Source organism: Rhinoderma darwinii, chromosome 8 (assembly GCF_050947455.1).
Source record: "Rhinoderma darwinii isolate aRhiDar2 chromosome 8, aRhiDar2.hap1, whole genome shotgun sequence".
Classification (NCBI taxonomy): domain Eukaryota; kingdom Metazoa; phylum Chordata; class Amphibia; order Anura; family Rhinodermatidae; genus Rhinoderma; species Rhinoderma darwinii.
Window position 1 is genome coordinate 12,957,907 of NC_134694.1, and position 25,642 is coordinate 12,983,548.

Here is a 25,642-nt window from a genome sequence, read left to right on the forward strand (position 1 = left end):
ATGACACAGAATCAAAGAACACACTGAGAATCCCTCTGTCAGGCTCTGCCCCTTTTTCCCCTGCACTAGGCATAACAGAGTATATACATGTTGCTGAAGTGTTCCTTCAATCTTTTCCCCTAAAACGGTAATCAACTACAAGCTTCAAGGGGTTGTCCATTATTATGTAAACACATTAATTTTAATCATTGTAACATGAAAAACGAAACAATTTTACAATATGCCATGTGTTTCAAATCCTCACCATTTTCAAGAGCTCTGCATCCCATCAACGGATGGAAATATTATTGCTTACATACAGAGGGGGAAAACCTGTCCTGACCATTCTTCCTCACACAGCTGGAGTTTGTTACAATGTTTCAGCGCTGGTAAGAGCAATTAGTCTGTAGTCAGGACACGGGATAGATTTGTGCTGCTGCGTTTTTAGCACTGGTTCATTGTAACAAATTGTAGATCTGTGAGCAGGAATAGAACAGAATGGGGTTTCAGCCTCTAAATGTAAACAAGAATGTTTCCAGTCACTGACAGTTAGTAGAGATATTAAAAAATGGTGAAGAATTAAAACACAAAAGGGGCAGATGCCCGAGTCTTGGGGGAAGGAAGAGCGACTATACTATGGGTGCCAAGCTTCTGCCGAGAATCATCAGTCTGATTTTTATTATCCAAAGCCAATCTATTCATTGCGCTGAACATAAAGAAAGAAGTATTTGCATCCAAGCACTGTCCACATTGGGCATCACAAGCTAATTTCCCTTTATAGCATACATGCCAAGGTAGGACATGTTTCCTAGGAAGTTAATAAAACATAAGCATGTTATTTGAGAATGGTATTGAATATCTGGTGGAAGCCTACACCAACATCAGAAGAACATATAAACCCATGGCCCTGGCATATCAGCAAACCCCAACACTAAGCCGCCAGGTCACACCATGGAAGTACCCATCCCACTGTATCGTCTACTGCAAAGGTTTTCAACCTTTTATATCATGGAAGAAACCCTAATGCCTCATGCACACGACCGTGTGTGCCAGCCGGGTCCCATCCGTGATGTCCTATCTTTTCACAGATCGGAAAGTCGGTCCATTTTAGCGGACCGGATTCCCCCGTTAAAGTGAATGGGTCCAGGAAAAGAATCGGGTGCTACTCTGATGCTGTGAAAAATGGTCCGAGTGACAATTGATCGTGTGCAACGGGCATAAGAGTTTACCAAGCGCAACTATTATACGGTGCTATAGATTTATTTCTTCTCTCTGGTGGCAAGAAGTCGCGCACTGCCCAGTTTACCCTTGATGGAAAGGAAGTCTTCATCATAGAGCTGCACGATGAACACTATAATCACACCCACATATCAACTAAGAAGGTGCCACCATCATACAGGACAAGTGTAGAAGAAACCTTAACCATTCCGTGACTCACATGGATTTCACCCGTAAGCCACATATGGCCTTCAAGCTTGAGTACCACTGATCTACTGCAACTGTTTAGCTCCCATATTGCATTGAGCATATTCAAGGAATTCATGATGGCCTCCACTATGTACCAGTCACCATCTAGATCTAACCACTGTGTCAAGAGCCCCCGATAGAGAACCTAGAGGTTCTGAATATGCCATGTTAAATCTTCCCAATTCCATATGTGAAGAACTTGAGACCTCTGACCCACCACATTGTGACCGTTCTCTCTGACGTGCCTGTTTTTCCCTTTATTTCTATCTTGAGCCTCACAAGCTGCATCTGGAAAGGGCAAAGCTGGATTATACGAGCCCATATTCATGAGTTGCCACTGAAAGGTTGTTCAGACGTTGGCAGGAGATGCTGACATGAGCTGGATTTGTGGATGTTTACAAGCTGCTTCTGCTAACAGTTTTTACTTGAGATCTCCATGGTTAAACACATAACAATTGTAACGTGCCAGGAATTCTTAATTGTACAATGAACTCCTTTTATATACACAGGAATTTCAGAACTGGACAGTTTGTGGATGTAAGATGCAGACGAGGACAGCGGTGTCCTTAAATACCCATAAAAAAAATGTATTTATCATTTCTTGAACTCCTAATGCCTGGTTACCATCACTCGTTGGCATACACACGTAATCTACCCAGTGCTCCGTACCAAAATCACCCAAATCTCAATTGGTGCCACCACTTTGACCTCTACTAACAATCTTGTGAACCAATATTTCACGGTGTCCCTCAAGATCAACAGACTTTCCCACCACTCTTGGTATTTCCATAACTCCCATTAGAGAACAACAAGGCATACACGGTGCGCTCATCAATGTTTCTCAGGATCGGTTGGGCTCCCAGTGGTCGGACCTCCACCAATTGTGTCCCATCAAAACCCCTTTAAATGTGCTCTGTTCATGGTGTACCTCGTTTCTTCTGCTACCTGTAATTCCAGATTTGTAGGACCGCTAACTGGTCATCTATTTGAAGGGATGATCTTATCAAGAAAAAAAACTATTTTCATACTGAGCAGGACAAGGCAGCAGAAATGTGGTATATTACGTGGTACATATTCAACTGCATGGGTAACCATTTAGCACATGGTCCTGCTGAATGTCCTCCAGCACGAGAGCTGCTCTTTGCAATGGCTCTCTAGGTAGACTAATTGGGGCTCTTTAGCACGGGGTCGCCTCTATGATCCATAAGCCCGAATAGGAGAAATGGACAGGGACTGTACTGATAGAACAACCCCTTAACGGGGTAATTCCATCAAGCACCTTATCACCTATCGACAAGATAGGTGATAAGTGTTTGATCGCTATGTGTCCCACCCACCGATCCAGAGAATGAGAATTCCGAGTCCCCTATATAAACAGAGCAGCAGGTCACACACGCGTGCTGCAGCTCCATTTATTCTTTATAGGACTGCCGGAAATATAGTACAGCGCTTATATACAGGGATCTCGTGACCTCCATTTTCTGGATCATTGGGGATCCCGGCGGTGGGACCCCCATCGATCAAACACTTATCAATGTGGATAGGTGATAAGTTGCTTTGGTGGGATAACCACTTTAAAAGGGTTGTACAAGATTAGAAAAACATAGTTGCTTACTTCCAAAAAAAAGCACCATCGGTCCACAGGTTATTAGTGGTATTGCAGCTCAGCCCCATTCACTTCAATGGAGCGGAGCTGCAATACCAGACAACCTATGGACATGTGTGGCACGGTTTCTCAAAGAAAACTGCCATGTCTTTCTAATCCTGGACAATCCCTTTAATTTTTTTAAGAGTGGGGAATTGGGCCACTTCTTCCAGCCATGTCTCCACATGAAACCCCACCTGCCCGGTTACATGCAGCCCCGGCCTCACAAACACAATCATCTAAGTTGATAGCGCACTGCCTCCCGCAAGATAAGCATACTCTTCTTCTGCTGCTGTCATCATACCCATGAGCGGATTGGTCACAGGTTGTCCAATCCTGCCCACTTAATGCTCATGCTGCTATGAGCATTCCCATTGGCTATAAAAGGTATTATATCCCTGGGTAATGAGGATATTAAAACTTGTTAATTGAGACCCAACGTGTATTTGTAACAAAGGATAATACACTTGAGTTTTTCAATTGGGTAAATATCTTCAAATGCCTGAATTAGCCGTTTCTTTTATTTTCTGAGATGAGCGGCAAACAAAAAGGGGTGGAAATACTGACTGTGCTTTTATATTTAACTACACAACGTCCTTGAGAAACAAGTACCCCCCTCCACCTCCATTACAGAGGAAATCCATCCAACAGTCATCATTTAACTTGTCATAGACAATGGACCGTTGTCGATTTAAAAAAATATAGGTCAATCAAGTCTTTTTGGCTCTTTTTAGAGATTTGTGTAGAATCTTGCGTCACTGGAAATCATTGAGCAGAATTTCAGATTCCTGGTCGCTCTTTAGAGCTCTGAAGACCTTTTGTTCTTGAAGTTGGTGGTGCTCATGGCTCATGATGGCCTATATGTGATCATCTAACAAGTATCTATGAAATATATGGGTGGACGGGAGAAAATGTGCAATAAGCTGCATTCCCTTGTTATCCTAATATAGCACACATGCTCAGCAGGTCTGTGTGATGCCATCTTGTATGAGATGAGGCTGGGTGACCCCCACTTGATCGTCTTACAACCATCACCTTCACCCCCCATATATCAATAGGGCGAGAGAGACAAGCCGCTGCCATGAGTGTTTCCACTGACATCAGTTCAGATTCAAGAAGCCCCCATATGCATTAGATATTCGGAACATCCCGCCGATTTCAGTGGGATCCATTGACATCAATCTAATGTTTATGGGCAGAACAAAAAGAAGGGCAGCACTCCAGTAATGTGTATGGGCAGCTTTAAGGGGCTGTCTCCCGCGAGCCCCAGCAAATAGCCAATTTTGGCGTGGGATGCCGAGGCCTGCCAGACATTTCACCTGCAGTGGCCGCTACATGGCAAATCTTGTATGTGATGGCAATTTACATGGCTCCCAACTCTGGATCATAAAGGGGGCATATGGACAGAGTTTGCCCTAATGGGATAGCCGCTTGAGGGTCATTGGTCGAGAGCAAGGGCTCCCTAAGGCCCAGTACACACGGCCATAGCCGTGTGCACGGCCCATGATTACAGGCACGGACGCCCGCGGACTGTCACCCGCATTTGCAGGCCATGCTCTCATTATAAAGCATAGGGGCACATTCCATAAATTCAAAAAAATAGGACGTCCTATTTTTTGCTGGTCATTTCTACGGCCCGAACACCTTCCTGTACGGGAAGGTGTCCATTGGCCATAGAAATGAATGGATCCGTATCTTTATCCGCAATTACAAATCCATAATTGCGGATAAAAATGACGGTCATGTGCATGGGGCATAATATGTTCCTTGCACAGGGGCCCTCAGCCAACAGATGGGTTACTAGATGACTTTTCAGGTAGTTCCTCTGCCCATGCTAGGTGAAGCTTGTATATGATGTCTTACCGCAAAGCATTACGGTCCCATATTTAGCGACCCTGAAAAACCCATCAACATAAATCTCTCCTGATGCCATATTTATACGTGGACGATGATCGCACCCATGAATAACTACGTTTTGGTGGAAACGCACTTTATTTATTGCCTTTCAAAGTCGCACTTGTCATTCCTCTCCAGTAATCAGCTGGTTTCCAACTTCCTATTGTGTATCGGCTGCCGCCCCCTCCCCCAATGTCTGCAGAATCACAGAAATAACCCTCTGCTTATATGGATTACAGGAGCCTTTGAAATAAACTCATTGCAGGCAGATCAGGAAACTAATTTGTTGACTCTCGATATCCCCGGCTCCTTGTTTCCATGTTTATAAATCTAGTTCACTCTTTGGAAGCGGCTGAGTTTATTATGATCTCGGATAAACCTTCAGACGATGGCATCTCCTTCCTTGGGTCAAAGATTGTTGACAGTACCGCTGATGTGTCTCCCGAATTAATAAGCTCCTCAAGAAACCAAAGGCCGCACAAACGGCAGAGAAGCCCCCCATCCCTCGCTGTATACACAATGCTGCAGATCATTGTATGTGCCCCCCGCGCGGTCTATTAAATTACTATTAATGACCCGAGAAAAAAACTAAATTACTTATGGAAAGATTAAAGGGTGATCCGGGATTTACGGCGGCCTAGCCTCAGGCTATGAATGTTTGATCGGCGTGGCCTCCGAGGTCATGGCGCTCGCATTCAGTGGAACGGAACAAGCTGCAGTACCAGGCGCAGACGTCCATACGGACAAATTGCTGTGTCTGTGAAGTTGATGTGACGCTCAGAGTAGCGTCATTGCCCTTTCATTGAACTAATCAGCACGGGTTCTGAAGGTCGGACCCCCACCGATCAAATATAATTATAGGTAAGTCCTGAGAACCCCTGGAATATTTTTAATTAACTTATTGATTGTAGCAGAGCTGTGATACACTGTAACAAGCCCTGCACCTGTGTCAGCTGTACATTACAGGGACAGGTTTTCATCCTTAGAATGTCAACAATGGATGTTTCCATCCACTAACAGCAAGTAGAGATCTTAACAAGGAATGGAAACACAAATTATAGTAGAAAGTGTCAGAACTTTTCATGTACAATGATTGAGCTTGAGTCACATAAAACCTTTAATATGTATAATTTTTTGTATAATTAAAAGTTTTACCATATACTGCCTAAAATTCTCAACATTTTCAAGATCTCTGCTTGTTGTCATTCAGTTGGAACATTCATTGTTTATTTCCGGTGGATACAATTCTGTTCATGGTCATGTGATGGACACACAGGTGCTGGGATCGTCACATGGTCATGTGATGGACACACAGGTGCTGGGATCGTCACATGGTCATGTGATGGACACACAGGTGCTGGGATACAATTGTACAATAGACGACTTTTATATACACAGGAATTTCAGAACTGGCTGTTTGTGGATGTAAGATACAGACGAGGACAGCGGTGTTGGGATCCTTAAAAAACACAGCTCTGAACGGAAACACATATTGTAACTGTAACGAGCCGTGCACCTGTGTGTCCATCACATGACCATGGACTGAATTTTATCCACTGGAAGTAAACAATAAATGTTACTACTGAATAACAACAAGCAGAGATCTTGAAAACCATGAGAAATTAATACAGAACGTATATGGGAAAATTGTATAACTTAATTATACAAAAAATAACATTAATTTGCTGACCAGACAACCCGACTTTGTCACTATATGGGACTGCTATTGTATATAACAGGCACATTCTCTTTTCCAGGTCTGACCTGTTGTACACACAAGCAGGGGCGTAACTAGGAAAGACTGGGCCCCATAGCAAACTCTTGACCGAGGCCCCCCCCCTGTGTGCCACACGCAGCCCCCTTATAAATAGTGCCCCCTGTAGAATGTGCCATACAGCCCCCTGTAGACAGTGCTATATAGCCCCACCTATAGACAGTGGCACACCCCATTTATAGATAGCGCCCCCACCTCCCCCTTGTAGATCGTGCCATACAGCCCCCTGTAGATATTGCCATAAAGCCCCCACTGTATATAGCGCTATACAGCTCCCACTGTATATAGTGCCACACAGCCCCCTCCCTTGTATATAGTGCCACACAGCCCCCCCTTAGTAGATAGTGCCACACACAGTCCCCTGTAGATAAAGCCACAGCCTTCCCCCTTGTAAATAGTGCCATACAGTTCCCCCTTGTGTATAGTGCCACACAGATCCCCCTTGTGTATAGTGCCACACAGGCCCCCCCCTTGTATATAGTGCCACACAGCCCCCCCTTAGTAGATAGCGCCACACACAGTCCCCTGTAGATAAAGCCACAGCCCTCCCCCTTGTAAATAGTGCCATACAGTTCCCCCTTGTGTATAGTGCCACACAGGCCCCCCCCCCTTGTGTATAGTGCCACACAGGCCCCCCTTGTGTATAGTGCCACACAGGCCCCCCCTTGTGTATAGTGCCACACAGGCCCCCGTTGTGTATAGTGCCACACAGCCCCCCCTTGTTTATAGTGCCACACAGCCCCCCCTTGTGTATAGTGCCACACAGCCCCCCCCCCTTGTGTAAAGTGCCACACAGAACCCCCCATGTGTATAGTGCCACAGGGCAATGGCGCATCCGAGAAAGTTGTATCAGCCAGGGGGACGTCAATTAGGCATGGAAAGGTGGGTTTGGAGGCAGGACTACGTGACTCTTCAGGATAGCGGCACCGCTATATAGTGTTCGCCGTTTTAAAAGTGGATTTTAAAGATTTTGCTGCATCTGAAAAAAAAAACATACAAGGGAATGTTTGGAAATATTGTCAGGTCATGCTTTACCGCATGTTGGCGGTTCAAGGGGTTAAAAATACCTGACAGGTTCCCATTAAATATACAATGAATTGAGAACAATTCCATCTGCCCTGCAATTTTGTTATTATAAATATATCCTATAGAATTACAAATCCAATCAATACATATATATATACACAGCACCAGAACCAAGCTCAGTACATAAATACAGCACCAGAACAAAGCTCTGACATATATACAATACCACAACCAAGCTCAGTACATAAATACAGCACTAGAACCAAGCTCTGACATATATACAGCACCAGAACCAACCTCAGTACTTAAATACAGTACTAGAACAAAGCCCATACATATATACAGCACCATAACAAGCTCATTACATAAATACAGTACCATAACAATGCTCAGTACATATATACAGCACCAGAACAAAGCTCAGTACATATATACAGCACCAGAACAAAGCTCAGTACATATATACAGCACCAGAACCAAGCTCAGTACATATATACAGCACCAGAACAAAGCTCAGTACATATATACAGCACCAGAACCAAGCTCATACGTATATAGAGCACCAGAACAAAGCTCAGTACATAAATACAGCACTAGAACCAAACTCAGTACATATATACACAGCACCAGAACGAAGCTCGGTACATATATACAGCACCAGAACAAAGCTCATACGTATATACAGCACCAGAGCAAAGCTCATACGTATATACAGCACCAGTACCAAGATCATATGTATATACAGCACCACAACCAAGCTCATACGTATATACAGCACCAGAACAAAGCGGAGTACATAAATACAGCACTAGAACAAACCTCAGTACATAAATACAGCACTAGAACCAAACTCAGTACATATATACACAGCACCAGAACCAAGCTCAGTACATAAATACAGTACCATAACCAAGCTCAGTACATAAATACAGTACCATAACCAAGCTCAGTACATAAATACAGTACCATAACCAAGCTCAGTACATAAATACAGTACCATAACCAAGCTCAGTACATAAATACAGTACCATAACCAAGCTCAGTACATATATACAGTACCAGAACCAAGCTCATTACATATATACAGCACCAGAACAAACCTCAGTACATAAATACAGCACTAGAACCAAGCTCAGTACATATATACAGCACCAGAACCAACCTCAGTACATATATACAGCACCAGAACAAAGCTCAGTACATATATACAGCACCAGAACAAAGCTCAGTACATATATACAGCACCAGAACAAAGCTCAGTACATATATACAGCACCAGAACAAAGCTCAGTACATATATACAGCACCAGAACAAAGCTCATACATATATAGAGCACCAGAACAAAGCGCAGTACATAAATACAGCACTAGAACCAACCTCAGTACATAAATACAGCACTAGAACCAAACTCATTACATATATACACAGCACCAGAACGAAGCTCGGTACATATATACAGCACCAGAACCAAGCTCATACGTATATACAGCACCAGAGCAAAGCTCATACGTATATACAGCACCAGTACCAAGATCATATGTATATACAGCACCACAACCAAGCTCATACGTATATACAGCACCAGAACAAATACAGCTCAATTTAGTGCAACCCCTGCCGTTTAGGTTTGTATGGCGTAAAACTACAGCTCCCAGCATGGCCTGAACAGTAAGGATATGCTGGGAGATGCTGTTTCACAAAAAAAATAAATCATACCACCCATCATCTCGCTGCAGATCATACAGTGACAATGACACTGATTGGCGGGGCAGAATGATTTGCCCTGTCAATCAGCACCTTTCAAGCACGGAAGCAGCGTGAGGACGTTGTTGAAAGGCGCTGATTGGCGGGGCAAGTCATTTTGCCCTGCCAATCAGCGTTATTGTAAGGCGCTGAATGGTCGGGCACGGAACATGTCCGACCATTCAGCGCTAAGGCATGTATTTGGCTGTCGATAGCACCGGTGCCCCTCCAGTGCTAGCGACGCCTACGGGCATGAGAGGGCCTGTGTCACCCGGCTCATACTTGTTGGAGGCTCGGCAGCGCAGGCCCCGTAGTAGCGACGCCACCGGGCATATGGGGGGGCATATGGACATAAGCTCGGGGCCCCGTAGCAGCCACTAGTTACGCCACTGCACACAAGCCAAATATCCTTTAGACATTGTGGACTTCAGATCTGAAATCTCACAGCATTTCTTGCTGGTTCAATGTCTGCACAGGCCTTTCTTTGGGGATTTGTATTCTAGGAAGTGTCATCTACACCCGCAGCTGTACAGTAATCTGATGTGGAACATACTACCCCCTGCATTATAGGAGTTTAGCTAAGCTGTTAAGGGTTTGTCTGACCACAAGCTTGTGGATGGTTTTCCGTAACAACCAGAAGAATTTTGAATGCAGCTCTGGAGTATAATACAGTCTGTAACTCCAGATGAGTACAGATACATTGCATTACTTATTTGTTGAGTTTCTCAACATTTTGACCATTTAGAATGGAGGTTGAAACAATTAAAAGGAACACTCCTCCAGGCAAAACCGATACACTGTGTTATGCCTACTGCAGGACACAAGGGGGAGGTGCAAGACACAGATCTAAAGAAGACCAAAGAGAAAATTACATTCTCCGCCCCCTCAGACTTGCACTAGTTATATCACATTGTCTCAGTTTTGCCAGGCGTGTTCCTTTAGGCTAGGGCTACACAACGACTTTGGCTGCGACACAGGTCGCATGTCAAAAAAACGCTTGTTTTATCACTGTCAATGCAGACCTCGCAATATTGTAAGTGAATGCGACCTGCAAATTGCCGTGACTGCGGCTCTACAGGATTTCTTGCAATGGTCGTGGTAACATGTGGGTCACAACGTGGCCACATTAATTTACTTTGCTGCAATGTACGCAGCGCACCACAGCAATCTTTGGACGCGTGTCCAATGTCACTGTGTAGCCCAATGATCTAGAATTTTTTTAATTGGAATGCCCGTATATTTGACTATTCTCCTATTGACAATTCCAGATTGTGAGAACTCGATCCTTCAGAGGCACTATACTTCCTACGTAGAGCGTTTTTTTTATATGTGTGAAAAAGAGGTCACAAAAGTCAATATTTTCCACGCAGGTGAGACACGGACTCGATACTGGGTAAACATTATACCAACGTTACTTAAAATTGTTGTTATAAAAAATTATGCCTATATTTTGTTTCCCCCCCAATAAAGAAAAACTAGCTGAGGCTCAAAGGCAGTTCACAGCGCTGGAGGCGGAGCTTGATACAGTGACGGGCGCCCAGGACAAGGATTGCTCTACACTTCATAGAAAGGGATCATTTCATTGGTCGTACAGCTACAAGGCTCAGCACAAATCTCTCTCGGATCTCAAACTGGCATTCAGTGAACTTTACCTCAGCTTTGTCCTACTTCAAAATTATCAGGTAGACCTCTATGTATAATGTAAGTAACAAGACAACATTGAAATCATTCTTAGGGGTAAGGAGGGTTTGGGTGTATTATGGAGACTCATGGTCTCTTCATTCCTGGCATCAGAGGGTCAAGAACAAGAACTCCCAGTGAATTTCTGGACATGTTTTAATGAGGTCAGGAGATCAAAAGTGGAAAATCCCATTAAATTTGTCCAACGTTTGGAAATGTAAAAAAAAAAGAAAAAAAAAAAGGGGTCATTACCAATATGTCCACAAGATGGCAGTGTAAATAGAAACACTACATAGTGATCTGATTTTTTTTCGCAGAACATCACCATTCTTGCCCATGGGCTGTTTCATGGTAATGCAGCTGATTACCATTAAAGTAATGAAGCTAAGCTGCAATATCACACACAGACTATGAACAAGAGTGGCGCTGTTTCTGGGAAAAAAATGCAGATCTAAATCTTTAATGAACATTTTGCTGGCATCCGGTTAAGTGGCTGAATTGAATGCCTGCTCAGCCTCCTATGAGGGTGACATCTAAATGATGCTCTGGTATAGTCCCACATTTTACAATTATACCTCCATTTTTGACAGAATTTGAATTACATGGGATTTAAGAAAATCACTGAGAAACATGATAAGCTGTTTAGCACACAGCGGGGGTTGGAGTGGCGGATGTGCTATGTGGACATGTCTCCATTTTCCACCAGTACAAAGACTGATCAGCTTACACAAGAAGTGGAGGTAAGACCGGCCGTATAATTTACCTCATACCTGGGCTCAAATGAGCTTGTCTTCTGCTGGACATTAGGGGGTTTGTAATATTAGGGGTTCATTATTGTGTTAGTCTGGGCCCACTGCAGGATCCTCTGGTGGGCCAGTCCGACCCCCTGCCTCCGGTCCATTACAATTAAAGGAATTTGCCGTGTTTCTGCTTTCAGTTAGCTTACATTTTGGGCAATGGTGCATGGGTCACGCATGGGTCAATATTTCAGGATGAACTGAAGATCAGGTAATAAAATTAGAGATGAGCAGATTTGTTTAAGGTCCGATTCGGTCTGAATAAATTCGCCTTCAGAATGCCAGAAATTCGTCATGGCATAGATTCCACTAGGTGTTTATATCGATTAGCCCATGTGGACAGGATCGCTTCTCGCAGTTGCCGCTAAAGTTTCCGTCTGCCATAGAGTAAACAGCTGCCATGAAGGAATGAACTTGGTCGGCCACAATACTTCGGTAAGCCCTACTCATCAAACGTCGATCCACAGGTATCCGAGGACAGCGGGTGCGCCAAGAAAATATTCCCCCACCATTACTCCACCTACACGAGCCTGAACTGTTCACACCTGACAGGACGGGTTCATCTATTCATGCTGCTTGCGCCAAATTCTGACCTTCCATCCACATGGTGCCACAGAAATCGGGATACATCTAACCAGGCAATGTTTCTCCACTGCTGACTGATCCATTCTTTTGCCCACTGGAGTCTTGTCTTTGTTTCCTTTAGATCGCAATGGCACTGGAACTGGTCCTCTGCTAAGGAACCACAAGTTGTGTGTCCGGACACGTTAGTTGGAGCGCCAGCGTTGTATTTGGCTGCGATTTGCTTGACTGTGCACCGGCTGTTCCTTAGAACCATTTTGACATCCACCTCTGACCCCTTTCATCAGCGAGCTGTTGACGTCCTTAGGATCCCCTTTCACTGGATGTCTTTCCTCGATTACACTTTCTCTGTATACTTTCGACACCGCTGCACGATAAATCTGTGGCTAGTCTAGTCGATGAGCACGCCTTGTTCCAAGTTGCTCAGATCGCTCAATTTTCCCATTCTAATGTGGATTCACACTAAAAAAACTCTCTCACTTGATTTTATGTGGCACTCCGGGGTCCCGTGTCTAATTTCCATACAGGGACGTTCTAATCGTGAAAGGGCAGGTGCCTCTAATAAAGTGGCTATTCAGTGTATATGGGTAGGAGAAGAGATAACCGCAGTACATTTTGGGAAGTCTTCAAGCCTACCTGAGGTCATGTGATCGCCATTTTGTTGCGATCCCCAAAAGTTCTGGAATTTGCAGAATCCCGAACTTTTGTAAAATTCGGTCCGAATTCGATTTGTGTATAAATCGATTCGCTCATCTCTAGTAATAATCACGCCATGATGGTGAAGTGCTTTATAACGTTCAGCATGTCTTGCAATCATGTACTCAAAGTGTCGTGGGCGCAGCATGGTCTATAAAGCAGGAGATCATAGACATCGATGAGACGTCTCACCATGCATGACCAGCTTGACCTTCTCCCACTATTGACGTCCTGATGCCTGTATACGGCTTCATCAGACACAGTCACTGGCCATAACCGTTGCCGATCCCGCATTGTCTCCACTTCTATATCCGTATACCAATAAACTCCAACGTGTCGCTACATCAAGCGGCAGATCCACAGCTTCTAATTTTCGACTCCTTTCATCTCTCTTGGTAATAGTGTTATTGTTGGCGTGGACAAATGTCTAATCAAAGGATAGGACGGAGATAGCATTGTATTATTCTCTGCCGCATCATACGGCCCCCAACACAGCACAATCTTCCCGCGCGTAATTTATGCTTTTTAACTGCCGCGCTGTAACCGAATGAGATCACATCAGCGTTTGGATTAATCCATCTCATGGAAATACATTTTTTGGCAATTCTTCTCCTTCCCCTGCGCCGAGATCTAATTTCATTCTCAAACTTAAGCAAACATTTATTTTTTTTTGTCGAGAATGCTAATATCTCACTGAACTGCCACAACTTGCCTTATTATAGGCTAATAAAATGTATTCAGGTCACTTTAGACCGTCCCCTCGCCTAGAATTTACACATCAAAAGTGTTATTCCTTGGCTTGCAATGATATTTCACTCTAGAACACCGTGTTAATTAACTGTGGAAAAAGTCTCACTCGGCTGTTATAAATAGGCAGTCAGAATTGAATGTGTTCTAATTGAGCCCTGTACTTCGCGGCTCAGCTCTGAATGTACCTATGTTAAGCTGAAAATATTCACAAGAGTGGCGATTGCCTGTTAACCCTTGCCGAGTCGAATGTGAAGGTAAAGAGATGGAAATCGAGACGTTCGTTAAGCATTGTGGGTTAGGTGATCTGATAAGACCCTGTTCCCATTGGTTAACATTAATGCGTGTACGTTGGGAAAGCTCCCGGCATACACAAACTTCTGACATGTCATAGTGACATATCAGAAATTTTTATTGGCGGTGGTCCGAGCACTGAGACCCCCACCAATCGCTAAAACAAAGCGGCAGAAGCACTCGTGTGAGCGTTCAGCCGTTTCGCTTCTGTTCAGCTTTTTTCGGGAAGCCGATGTATTGGAGTACGGGCTCATAGACTATTGAGCCCGTACTCCGATACATTGATGAACACTTCTGCTGCTTCGTTTTAGTGATTGGTGTTTGGTCTCCATGCTTGGACCCCCACCAATCCAAACTTCTGACATGTCAGAAGTTTGTTGAACGTTTAGTTACCCTTTAACCCCTTAGTGACCAGCCTATTTTAAACGTTGATGACCAAGCCAATTTTTACGTTTTTCCATCGTTGCATTCCAAGAGCTATAACCCTTTTATTTTTGCGTCTACATAGCTGTATAAAGGTCTTGTTTTTTGCGGGACAAGTTGTATTTTTTAATAGCACCATTTTGAGGTACATATTTATTGATTCATTTTTATAAACTTTTTTTGGGGGGGGGGAATAGAAAAAAACCTGAAATTTCGCCACTCTTTTTCGCGTCTTAAATCGACACCGTTTACCGTGTGATATAAATAACACAATAACTTTATTCAGCGGGTTGTTACGATTGCAACGATACCAAATTTGTCTAGTTTTTGTATGTTTTACTACTTTTACACAGTAAAAACGCTTTTTTTTCAAAATTATTTGTTTTTGTGTCTCCATATTTGAAGAGCCGTAACGTTTTATTGTTCCGCTGATGCAGTTGTATGAGGGCTTTTTTTTTGCGGGACGACTTGTCGTTTTTATTGGTACCATTTTGGAGTACATGCGACTTTTTTATCACTTTTTATAACATTTTTTTAAAGTCAGGATTCACAGAAAACAGCAATTTTTCCATAGTTTTTTATTAAATTTTTCACGCCGTTCACCGTGCGGGTTAAATAATGTAAAAGATTTATAGTCGGGGTCGTTACGGATGCGGCGATACCAAATATGCGTAACTTTTTTAATTTATTTTGGTTTTGAAATAGTAAAACATTTTGTAAGAAAAGGTTGGTTTTTCATTTTTTTTCACATTTTTTTTTAAATTAACTTTATTAAACTTTTTTTTTACCTTTTTACTAGTCCCACTAGGGGACTTCACTATGCGATTCTCCAATCGCTATTATAATACACTGCAATACTTTTGTATTGCAGTGTATTACTGCCTGTCCATTTAAAACGGACAGGCATCTGCTAGGTAATAGCAGGCATTCATGACAGGCAGACCTGGGGGCCTTTATTAGGCCCCCGGCTGCCCTAGAAGACAGACACTCTCGGCGATCTTATCGCCGGGTGTCGGTGGGAGAGAGAGGGAGCTCCCTCCCTCTCTCCAAAACCTCTCAGATGCGGTGCACGCTATTGTGCACCGCATCTGAGGGGTTAAACGGGTGAGATCGATACTTATATCGATCTCACACGGCAGAGCAGGGACGCCCCCAGCCCTCAGCTGCCTCTGGCAGCTGAGAGCAGGGAGATTTGACAGCTCCCTGCTCTGTTTACTTTATCCTGATGCAGCGCCGTAAAAAGGCATATGCATCAGAATAAAGCCCGTTAGTGGCCGCCGTTACAAGGCGTATTGGCGGTCACTAACGGGTTAATGTGTCCATAGGGCTCCACTGTGAGACGGAGGCCAAATAAGTGTCAAAAGAGGCTAAAAGAAAGAAAAAAGGATAGAATAACACAGCAGACTACGCAATTTCATCCCGCGGCGTCCACTAAAGAAAAATTAATAAAAACATGGGAGCCTATTAGTGATGAATGCCACTATATGGAATCCATTAAATGTATACGTGATCAGCTTTTCATGACATCCGCTAAATGAATGCCATTGTAGTCTATGGGTGACAGAGGGGTAAAACTAAGGCTTCCATCACCCATAGGCTATTGTGTCACCCGTTCAACAGATACGTCTTGAAAAGCTAGTGATGTATCCATTGAACAGATACCTATGGGTGACAGATGCCACTATTAGGCATCTGCCACAGCCTCAGTTTAACGTATACGTGGGATCTTTTCCCAGTGTCAACGTTAATCGAAGACAAGATATGTGATGTATACTAATGTCACGCACAGCTTCTTGGGTGAGAAAATTAGGGCCGAAAATGGAAGTGGATCCCATCCCGTTTTTGGAATCCATTATAACATCTCGGACAAGGAACCATAATGCACCCATGTGAATATAGAGACCATATCCATGAGAACGCTTGTTCAGTCAACAGTTATTTAACCCAACTGCACAGCTCAGCTGACAACTTTTCCTTCCGCTTCCACTGTTAACATTCACACACAATCGGCCGAGCGCGCATGTTTATTTTAATTGGAAGAGTGGAAGATGCCGCTGCCGGACATCTCTGACAGCAGCTTAACTCCCACAGCAACAAAGGATCATGCATGTTGAAATGTATCATCCCAATCCTTCTTACCCCTAACATCTGCTGTCTGAGGTGAGCCGGGAGGGCCCCCCCCCCCATACATACTGAATATTCAGCAAAAATTGGTGGGTTCAGACAAATTTAATCTTATGGCCAGGATTAGGTGGGAAGCCATTATTGATTGGTTTGCCCACCACCGCAGTTCTTACAGCTCTTCCATACTGTTCCTAACCCTAAAAATGTTTGGTTGTGATACAGGGACGTGCTACATAGATAACGCAACAGAGGTGAGAGGTCGTGTCCATCTGAAAAGCTCTCATTTTGAAATTCGGAATTGGTACTTGAGGGTTTAGAACATATCCCATAAACCCTTTGCCCTCATGGCTGTGGAGGACACTGCCTCAATGAGTGTAGTTTTAGGGTTGCACTGCAGAGGTTATGTAGCAGAGGCCCAAAGGCTTCAATGCTATGTCATAGGACACTCCTACTATAAAGGCCATGTGATGGTTGAGGGGCCCATGTAGATATTTTGTATCAGGGGCCCAGCCCCATCCAGCTGCATCTCTTGATAAAATATAAGTGGAGTGGGAAGTGATCTGCTCCACTGCTAGTTTCAGACATGGAAAACCTGGTGCTGGGCTCCATGGAGCATGTTGGACCTGGGCCCTATCATCAGTCTTATGACAGGGACACTTGTGGGCCCCTTTTGTCCTTGGAGTCCCTGTGTAGCTGGCTTTGTGTCTGATTTTCTCAGACATTGTATTTTATTTTAATGTAAAAGAGACATATTTATATTCTGCAGAGAAGTACACATCGACCATGTTCCCCGTAACGGACGTGATCTGCAGCTTCTAAAAACTGTGAATCCTTGATGCTAATGTTATTAGGATTTCTGGTACTTATGTTACCGCAGCAAAAAAAAGAGCCATGGTCTTTGCCAACAATACAGCATACATATATACATACCGTACATTTCCCCCAAAATATGTGTTTCAGCGACCAATAGTATCTCATTTTGATATTATTTATAATATTACTTTGGAAAGAAAGCAACTAAAGTTGGATACCCAATTAACATGCAAAAGGGCAAATCAATTCAATAGTGAGAGGCAGGGGTCTATCTAGAGTCCTATGGACACCATGGCAAATCTGCACCTGCCCCCCCCCCCCACGACCCCACTTGCAGTTTGGATACATTGACTACCGTGGTAGATACAGTAGGTATAAGACAATTTTCTATGTATGATAATATACCTCTAAATAATACAGTCATAAATTTACCACAGGATACCACTATACAGGGAACAAATATCCCCATACTGTTACTGAACAAATGCCAGTATACCAAGGCCAATATTACCAACAATACAACTCAACGAGACAAATAATACTGCAACATCATGACCACATATTACCATCACATAGTGACTAAATAATACCATCATAATGTTACTGAACAAAACCCAGTATACCAAGACCAATATTACCAATGATGCCACTAAACAGGAGACAAATAATACTGCCACAGCATGACCACATATTACCACCACATAGTGACTGAATAATACCACCATAATATTACTGAATAAAACCTAGTATACCAAGGCCAATATTACCAACGATACCACTCAACAAGAGACAAATACTGCAACAGCATGACCACATAGTGACTGAATAATACCACCACATCATGACCACATATTACCACCACACAGTGACTGAATACCACCATAATGTTACTGAACAAAACCCAGTATACCAAGACTGATATTACCAATGATGCCTCTTAACAGGAGACAAATAATACTGCCACACCATAAGCACATATTATCATCATCATAGTGACTATATAATACCACCATAATGTCACTGACTAAAACCACCACTCGATGACCACACATGAACACCACATAGTGACTATATAATACTACCATACTGTTACTGAATACCACCACACCATGGCCACATATTACCACCACATAGTGACTGAATATTACAACCATACCGTTACTGAATAATACCACCATACCGTTACTGAATAATACCACCATACCGTTACTGAATAATACCCCCATACTGTTACTGAATAATACCCCCATACTGTTACTGAATAATACCCCCATACTGTTACTGAATAATACCCCCATACTGTTACTGATTACCACCATACTGTTACTAAATATTACCACCATACTGTTACTAAATATTACCACCATACGGTTACTGAATATTACCACCATACGGTTACTGAATAATACCACCATACCGTTACTGAATAATACCCCCATACCGTTACTGAATAATACCCCCATACTGTTACTGAATAATACCCCCATACTGTTACTGAATAATACCCCCATACTGTTACTGAATATTACCACCATACTGTTACTGATTACCACCATACTGTTACTAAATATTACCCCCATACTGTTACTGAATATTACCACCATACTGTTACTGAATATTACCACCATACTGTTACTGAATATTACCACCATACTGTTGCTGAATATTACCACCATACTGTTACTGAATATTACCACCATACGGTTACTGAATATTACCACCATACAGTTACTGAATATTACCACCATACAGTTACTGAATATTACCACCACCATACGGTTACTGAATATTACCACCATACGGTTACTGAATATTACCACCATACGGTTACTGAATACCACCACATCATGAGCACATATTACCACCACATAGTGACTGAATAAGGCTACCATACTGTTACTGAATATAACCATTGTACGAAGACTAATATTACCACCATACAGTGACAATATAGATGTAGATACCAGTAATGGAGAGGGATGGGCAAACACTTACCTACATGCCACAAAAACAATGAGTATGGCAATAAAAATCTTAGTTTTTCCTCCCAACATCGGATGTTGGGGGTTTGTCCGGGATCAGATAGTCAGTGGTTAAAGTTTAGAGCTATTCGGTGTGAAAAACGTGCAATACTAGGGAACCATCTGGATGGGTGTAAATACTTTTTCACATCCATTATAGCAATGCTCATCAAGCCTTAGAACAAAAACAGGCAAACTGTAGGTCTCTGGAAGTAATAACCCCATCGAGACCTATAGTCTACTATAGCCTAGTGGGGCATGCTGAGATTTGTAGTTCTGGAGCAGCTAAATAGGCCTCAGCTTCTCTAGAGGTGTCATTTCAGACGTCAATAGGATTAGATTAAGTCTGTGTCATAGTCTTAAACTATGTCTCAATAGGGCATGCTTATACTTCTAGTCCTACAGCAGCCGATCAGCAACTTATCTAAGATGTGAATATTTAACATAAGCATACCTTTATGTTCACCAATGTGATGGGATAGCGAGGTACAGAATCTCTGGAGCTCGACACCTGCTGAAGAGATACAGAAATCATGATTAATACATTTCCATACATACATAAATGTGTGAATTCATTTGCATGTATACATACATTTCCGCCATGATTTATATTAATGCGTCGGTACATAAAGAGGGAGCAGAGCTGTGGTTTCAGACACATCAGCTTTATTGCTCAGTCAGCAGTGTCCTGGAATTACCTGTTCCCAGTGGGCACTGACAGCCAGGCAATGGCCACAGCTTCTGCAATGGATTGATCAGGTCTGTTCTATGCTGGCATTCCTTTGTGTTGTGGTGCTGGGTTATTTCTTCATCGCTGGTTACATTTACAACCAGGAGGTGTTTATTGTGCCGACGCCGTCTCTTCTGTGAGATAATGAAATTATCACTTTATGTAGAAAGGAACAAACATTAAAATAACTATTCCTTGTGGGGCACATAGATTACAGCGTTGCTCACTGATAATCATCACGTTCTACTAAAAAAAAGAAAAAAACATCTAAAATAAGTTTTCTATTAGCTATACAAATTGCAGCAGTGTTACAGGGGACGTTGTTCATCCAGGGCTTCCTGGTTCACCAATAGAATGCCAGAATTAAAGTGAAAACTGATACATGCACCGGCAGTGGAGTAGGAGAGGGGGTAATGACAAACCCCTATGGGCACTGTAAGTTGTTATCCCTCCCCCCAATTCGAAATGGGACAGGGAGGGACTGTCTATCTGCCAAAATGCTGCCCCCCTGCCTCATGGATGGTGCACCCCCGTAGATATAGCGGTCGTTGTGGAGAGTATTTGTGAATATTAATACTACTTCTAGGTCGATAACTTCTGTTCTTGTTACTTTTTCTTGTGTTTTTCCGGCCAAGTCAGTTTTTACTAATTGCCTGGAACATGGAGACAGGCAGAAGGCAATGAAGAGACTGCGGGTGCCACCGCTTGGCGCTGGGCAGGTGAGTTTCTACTTTTACTACTATTACTTTGGGCAATTACAGGGGTGGCCTCTATCTGCTGTTCGGGTGCCTCAATCATGGAGGCGTGGAAGCAAATATTGCAGATGTTGACCCCACTTCTCATTTTTTGGCCATGACCTCAAGACAAATCTCCCAACTGTCCAATTTTTCTGCGGGATTGTCCTTCATAATGGACCCTAAAAGAGGTGGGATTTATGCAGAGATACCCGGAAATGGGTGTTTCTATGAGGTTCATACCGCCCAACTTTTGAATCATTTGCAGGAGTTTTAAGCCTGTACCGATCAGCACAGAAACACCCACAATCCCTCCCAGAGACGCCCACTTTGGAAAATCTTGACAAACCCAGCCCCTTCAAGGCTGGACAAAACCGCAAAAAACTGGATGGTTGGGAGGTATAGAGGTTTTGTGAGTGTTTCTGGGTGGATGGGGCATAAAACGGTCCCATAGACTGGTATTCAAATGTTGGGAAGTATGCTTCAAGATAAAGATAATCCTGTGTTCCCAGCCGGGGGCAAATTATGCCACCTTAGGGCCACATAGTACCACCCTGCAGATATTTAGCACTTTTGTGCCCATAAAGAAGTGAATGCTAAATAGTAGTGCCAACACAGTAGAAACTCCATGGGAACTACTCATAATGCTGTGCCAGACACAGAACAGTGTCACAATCATATAGCAGTGCCCACAGGGTAGATACTGCTACAAATATGCCAGCCATAGCACCTTCTAAAATAACATACTGCTCTCCACTTGAATGTAGCCATCTCTTACCGTGCCAATCTTTGCAGTCAGGGATCAGCACTGGAGAAACGTGGTCGGTATTCTGGCGATCTTCACAAGTTCGCCACTCATTTTTTTCCTCATAGAGAAATACTGAAGTTGCACAGCGGTTACATTAACCCGCAATTTTTTTCCATGACCAAACTCCTAGCCGTAAACATAGTGGCTTGCCACAAACATAGGTACAGGGTGTATAATATTTAGCATATAAAATACAGATGTAGTTCTCCGTTCTGCCAGTAGATGATGCTATGATCTTCAACAAAGGTTAACGGGATCTGCAATCAGATGATCCGATCATAGGAAAGTAGAAAAAAAAATAGGAGGTTACCCCGATTTCTCTGATGGGATCTGCTCCTTTTTTTGGCAAGAAATACTGTATGTATGGAGGCGCGAACGCAGCCAGAAGACAAGGTTAATAATGAATTTCTAAGTAGCAGGGATATTATTTTTTAGGGAAATTTTCACAAGCGTCCTGTCCCTTTAACATCCAGTGCCATTGAACCCTGGTCAGATCTGAGCCAAATATTTTTATTTATGGCCATTTTAACGATTTTCTAATTTTCCAGTTCCTATAGTTACAGCATACAGGTGACCACCATGGTAGTCAGGTGCATTTCATACAGTAGGCAATGTATTGTGCCATTTTTTGCAGGTACCAACAGCTCTGCACCCTCTACAATAGAATGGTGGCTGGATAGTCCCAACAGTATGACAGGTGTATGATAATATAACGAAAGATTTGTGCGCCCAAAAACGGCATACATATAACATGCTATAGCCGTACGGATGATAAAACTTGATAAAAAATGACGCCGCAGTGAATTCTGCAAAAATTTAAGGAGAAATTCATCTTAAAAGCAGCAACATGTCAGAAGACACCCTCACACACTCTGCCCAATACAAATTCCATAAGGTGCCTTTACATTAAACATTTTTGGCCGCAAGGTTAAAACTGCAACAAAAATCGTTGCAAAACCGCATGCGGCTTTTAACTTGCACCAAAAAGTGTCTCATGTAACTGCACACTAAGGCCTTGTTCACACAACAGATTTTTCCAGTGCAAAAATCCGACATGTATTCTGCCGATATTCCGCATCAGAAATCCGAGGCTGATCCTTGGATTTCTGCTGCAATTTGGCAGGTTATACACCCATGTGTTTCGGACGCAGATTATCCCCATTCAACACGGATAATCTGCTTGTGGCTTCCGATCGCAGTGGAATATGCCGCAGAAACATCATCAAGAAGTGACATGTTCTTTATTTTTCACTGAGGGGGTTGCTATTCTGCCCGCTGAAAATTCAGATAGGGCGTTTTCCCATTGACATTAATGGGAACTTTGTTACCGACGGAATTCCCGCTGATTCTGACATGGAAGACGAGTGAGAACCAGCGTGAAAATTCCATTGTGTGAACAAGGTCTAAGCGTCTGTTCAAGTGTCATGGTCATATCATGTTTTTCTTATGCAAATTTAGCAAAAGATAAATTGCAGCAAAAAAACAAAACAAAAAACACGAAATTTGACTGCACCATGTGAACAGACCCTTACAGAGTTCCCCATCTACTATGCATCATTTGTAAAATTGGTGTCTTAGTGCACCCTCTATAGCTATGTCCCTGAAAGGGACAGTGACACCTTGTAGATACTAGTGGCACTAGACAGAGATTACTGTAAGTTTATGTTCACACAGTTTTTTCATTCGTATTTAGAAGTGTGAAACGGTTGCATTATGCATCAAGACGCATTGAAAACACCTGCAAACAGATTCCCATTGTTTTCAACGGTAAAAAGCTGGCGAGTGTATACAAGGTGTAATTTTACACCACGGTTTCAAAAAAACGCGGCATAAAAATACACCTCGTAAAAAAGAAAAAGAAATACACGTCACTTCTTGAGGCGTTTTTGAGACAGATTTTGACCATTCATTATGGACTTCAAAAGCGTTTGGCAAACCTGCCTCAAAAACGCCTGGTTTATGGGAGCTTCTTACGCATATTTTGGGGCGTATTACAACGGTATAAAATATGCCTGCAATATGCCCGTATAAACATACCCTAAAGTCTACAAGTAGCACCAGGGGTCCCAGTAAATGGACCCCACTAAACTCATATTCCACCACATCACAATTTGATTTTAAAGTAGATTTCCCCTTTAAGAAGCCCAGGTCAATCTTCGTACAGTAAGAAGAGAGACGATGACTACTCACAAGTTGAGGGTTTGAATCCTCTCCATGACCATAGCAAACTCATGATCCACACGTAGGTCAGATCCTACAGCAGGATTCAGTCTGCTAGAAAACCTACAGACATGAGGGAGCCACCACCGAGGAACATCTCCTGCACCTGAGTGTAGTTCGTTAATGGATGTTCACAGACTGGATACAGGTGCAAGCAGCTTCTGTCTATGGCCCAGTTCACACATTGCAGTTGGGTGCAGTTTTTTAGTGCAAACAGTCGCAGAAAAAGTTGGAAATCTTGTGATTGTCACACGACCGTAATGTGGGCGCCTCTCACAGTCATCGGCACCCCCCGCAATCACGTCGCAGGGGGGTGTTTGGATGTCAGAGGGCCCCCCCTTTCTAATGCCTTATATGCCTCGGCTGCTTTAGACTGAGGTATCTAAGTGGTTAACCGGCCAGGATCACAGTAAGGCTTTATTCAGACGAACGGGAAAAACGTCCGTGCAACGCGCGTGATTTGCACGCGCATTGCACGGACCTATATTAGTCTATGGGACCGTGCAGACATGTCCGTGATTTTTACTCAGCGTGAGTCCGCTGAAAAAAAGTCACGACATGTCCGTTCTTTCTGCGTTTTGCGCGAATCACGCACCCATTGAAGTCAATGGGTGCGTGAAAACTATGCATGCCGCACGGAAGCACTTCCGTGCGAACTGCGTGATTCGCGCAACAGCTGTCAAAAGGATGAATGTAAACAGAAAAGCACCACGTGCTTTTCTGTTTACAAACATCCAAATGGAGTGTCATAATGATGGCGGCTGCGCGAAAAGCACGCAGCCGCGCATCATATGCTGATGCTCCACGGAGCTGTTAAGTGGTTTTTGCGCACGCAAAACACTGCGTTTTTGCGTGCGCAAAAATGCCACGCTCGTGTGAGTGAGGCCTTTGGGTATGTGCACACGATAACGACCATTACGTCTAAAATTACGGAGCTGTTTTCAGGAAAACAGCTCCGTAATTTCAGACGTAATTGCTCGTCCTCGCATTTTGCGAGGCGTCTTTGACGGCCATAATTTGGAGCTGCTCTTCATTGGATTCAATGAAAAACGGCTCAAATTACGTCCAAAGAAGTGTCCTGCACTTCTTTGACGAGGCAGTCATTTTACGCGTCGTCTTTTGTCGGCGACGCGTAAAATGACAGGTCGTCGGCACAGTATGTCAGTAAACCCATTAAAATGAATGGGCAGATGTTTGCCGACGTATTGGAGCCGTATTTTCAGGCGTAAATCAAGGCATAATACGCCTCGTTTACGCCTGAAAATAGGTCGTGTGAACCCAGCCTTAGGAGGCTCACACACGAACATGTTGGATCCGTGATATACGGTCCGTACGTCGGCCGCATTTCCCGGACCGAACACACCGCAGGGAGCCGGGCTCCTAGTATCAAAGTTATCTATGATGCTAGGCGTCCCTCTCTCGCTGCGGGAATACTGTCCCGT

The 25,642-nt window shown here is 43.4% G+C and overlaps 1 protein-coding gene and 1 long non-coding RNA gene across 4 annotated transcripts in view; one reads left to right on the top strand and one right to left on the bottom strand.

Moving 5' to 3' along the window:
• LOC142659240 (uncharacterized) overlaps window positions 1-20,564 on the bottom strand; it is a 48,487-nt gene extending 27,923 nt beyond the window's left edge. For both annotated transcript variants that reach the window (XR_012850290.1, XR_012850289.1), the window contains exons 1-2: window positions 20,407-20,564; window positions 20,163-20,219 (exon numbers count right to left, since the gene is read on the bottom strand). This is a non-coding gene — a long non-coding RNA (uncharacterized LOC142659240). The remainder of the gene's footprint in view (window positions 1-20,162; window positions 20,220-20,406) is intronic.
• LOC142659238 (solute carrier family 53 member 1-like) overlaps window positions 1-25,642 on the top strand; it is a 53,322-nt gene that overhangs the window by 8,739 nt on the left and 18,941 nt on the right. The window contains exons 1-5 of one of the 2 annotated variants that reach the window (XM_075835154.1): window positions 5,761-5,848; window positions 10,800-10,901; window positions 11,002-11,213; window positions 11,802-11,951; window positions 21,074-21,157. In XM_075835154.1, coding sequence (XP_075691269.1) covers window positions 10,859-10,901; window positions 11,002-11,213; window positions 11,802-11,951; window positions 21,074-21,157 — 489 coding nt within the window. In that variant the 5' untranslated portion in view covers window positions 5,761-5,848; window positions 10,800-10,858. Of the gene's footprint in view, window positions 1-5,760; window positions 5,849-10,799; window positions 10,902-11,001; window positions 11,214-11,801; window positions 11,952-21,073; window positions 21,158-25,642 lie in introns of those variants that run through there. The other variant, XM_075835152.1, reaches the window with a different exon arrangement.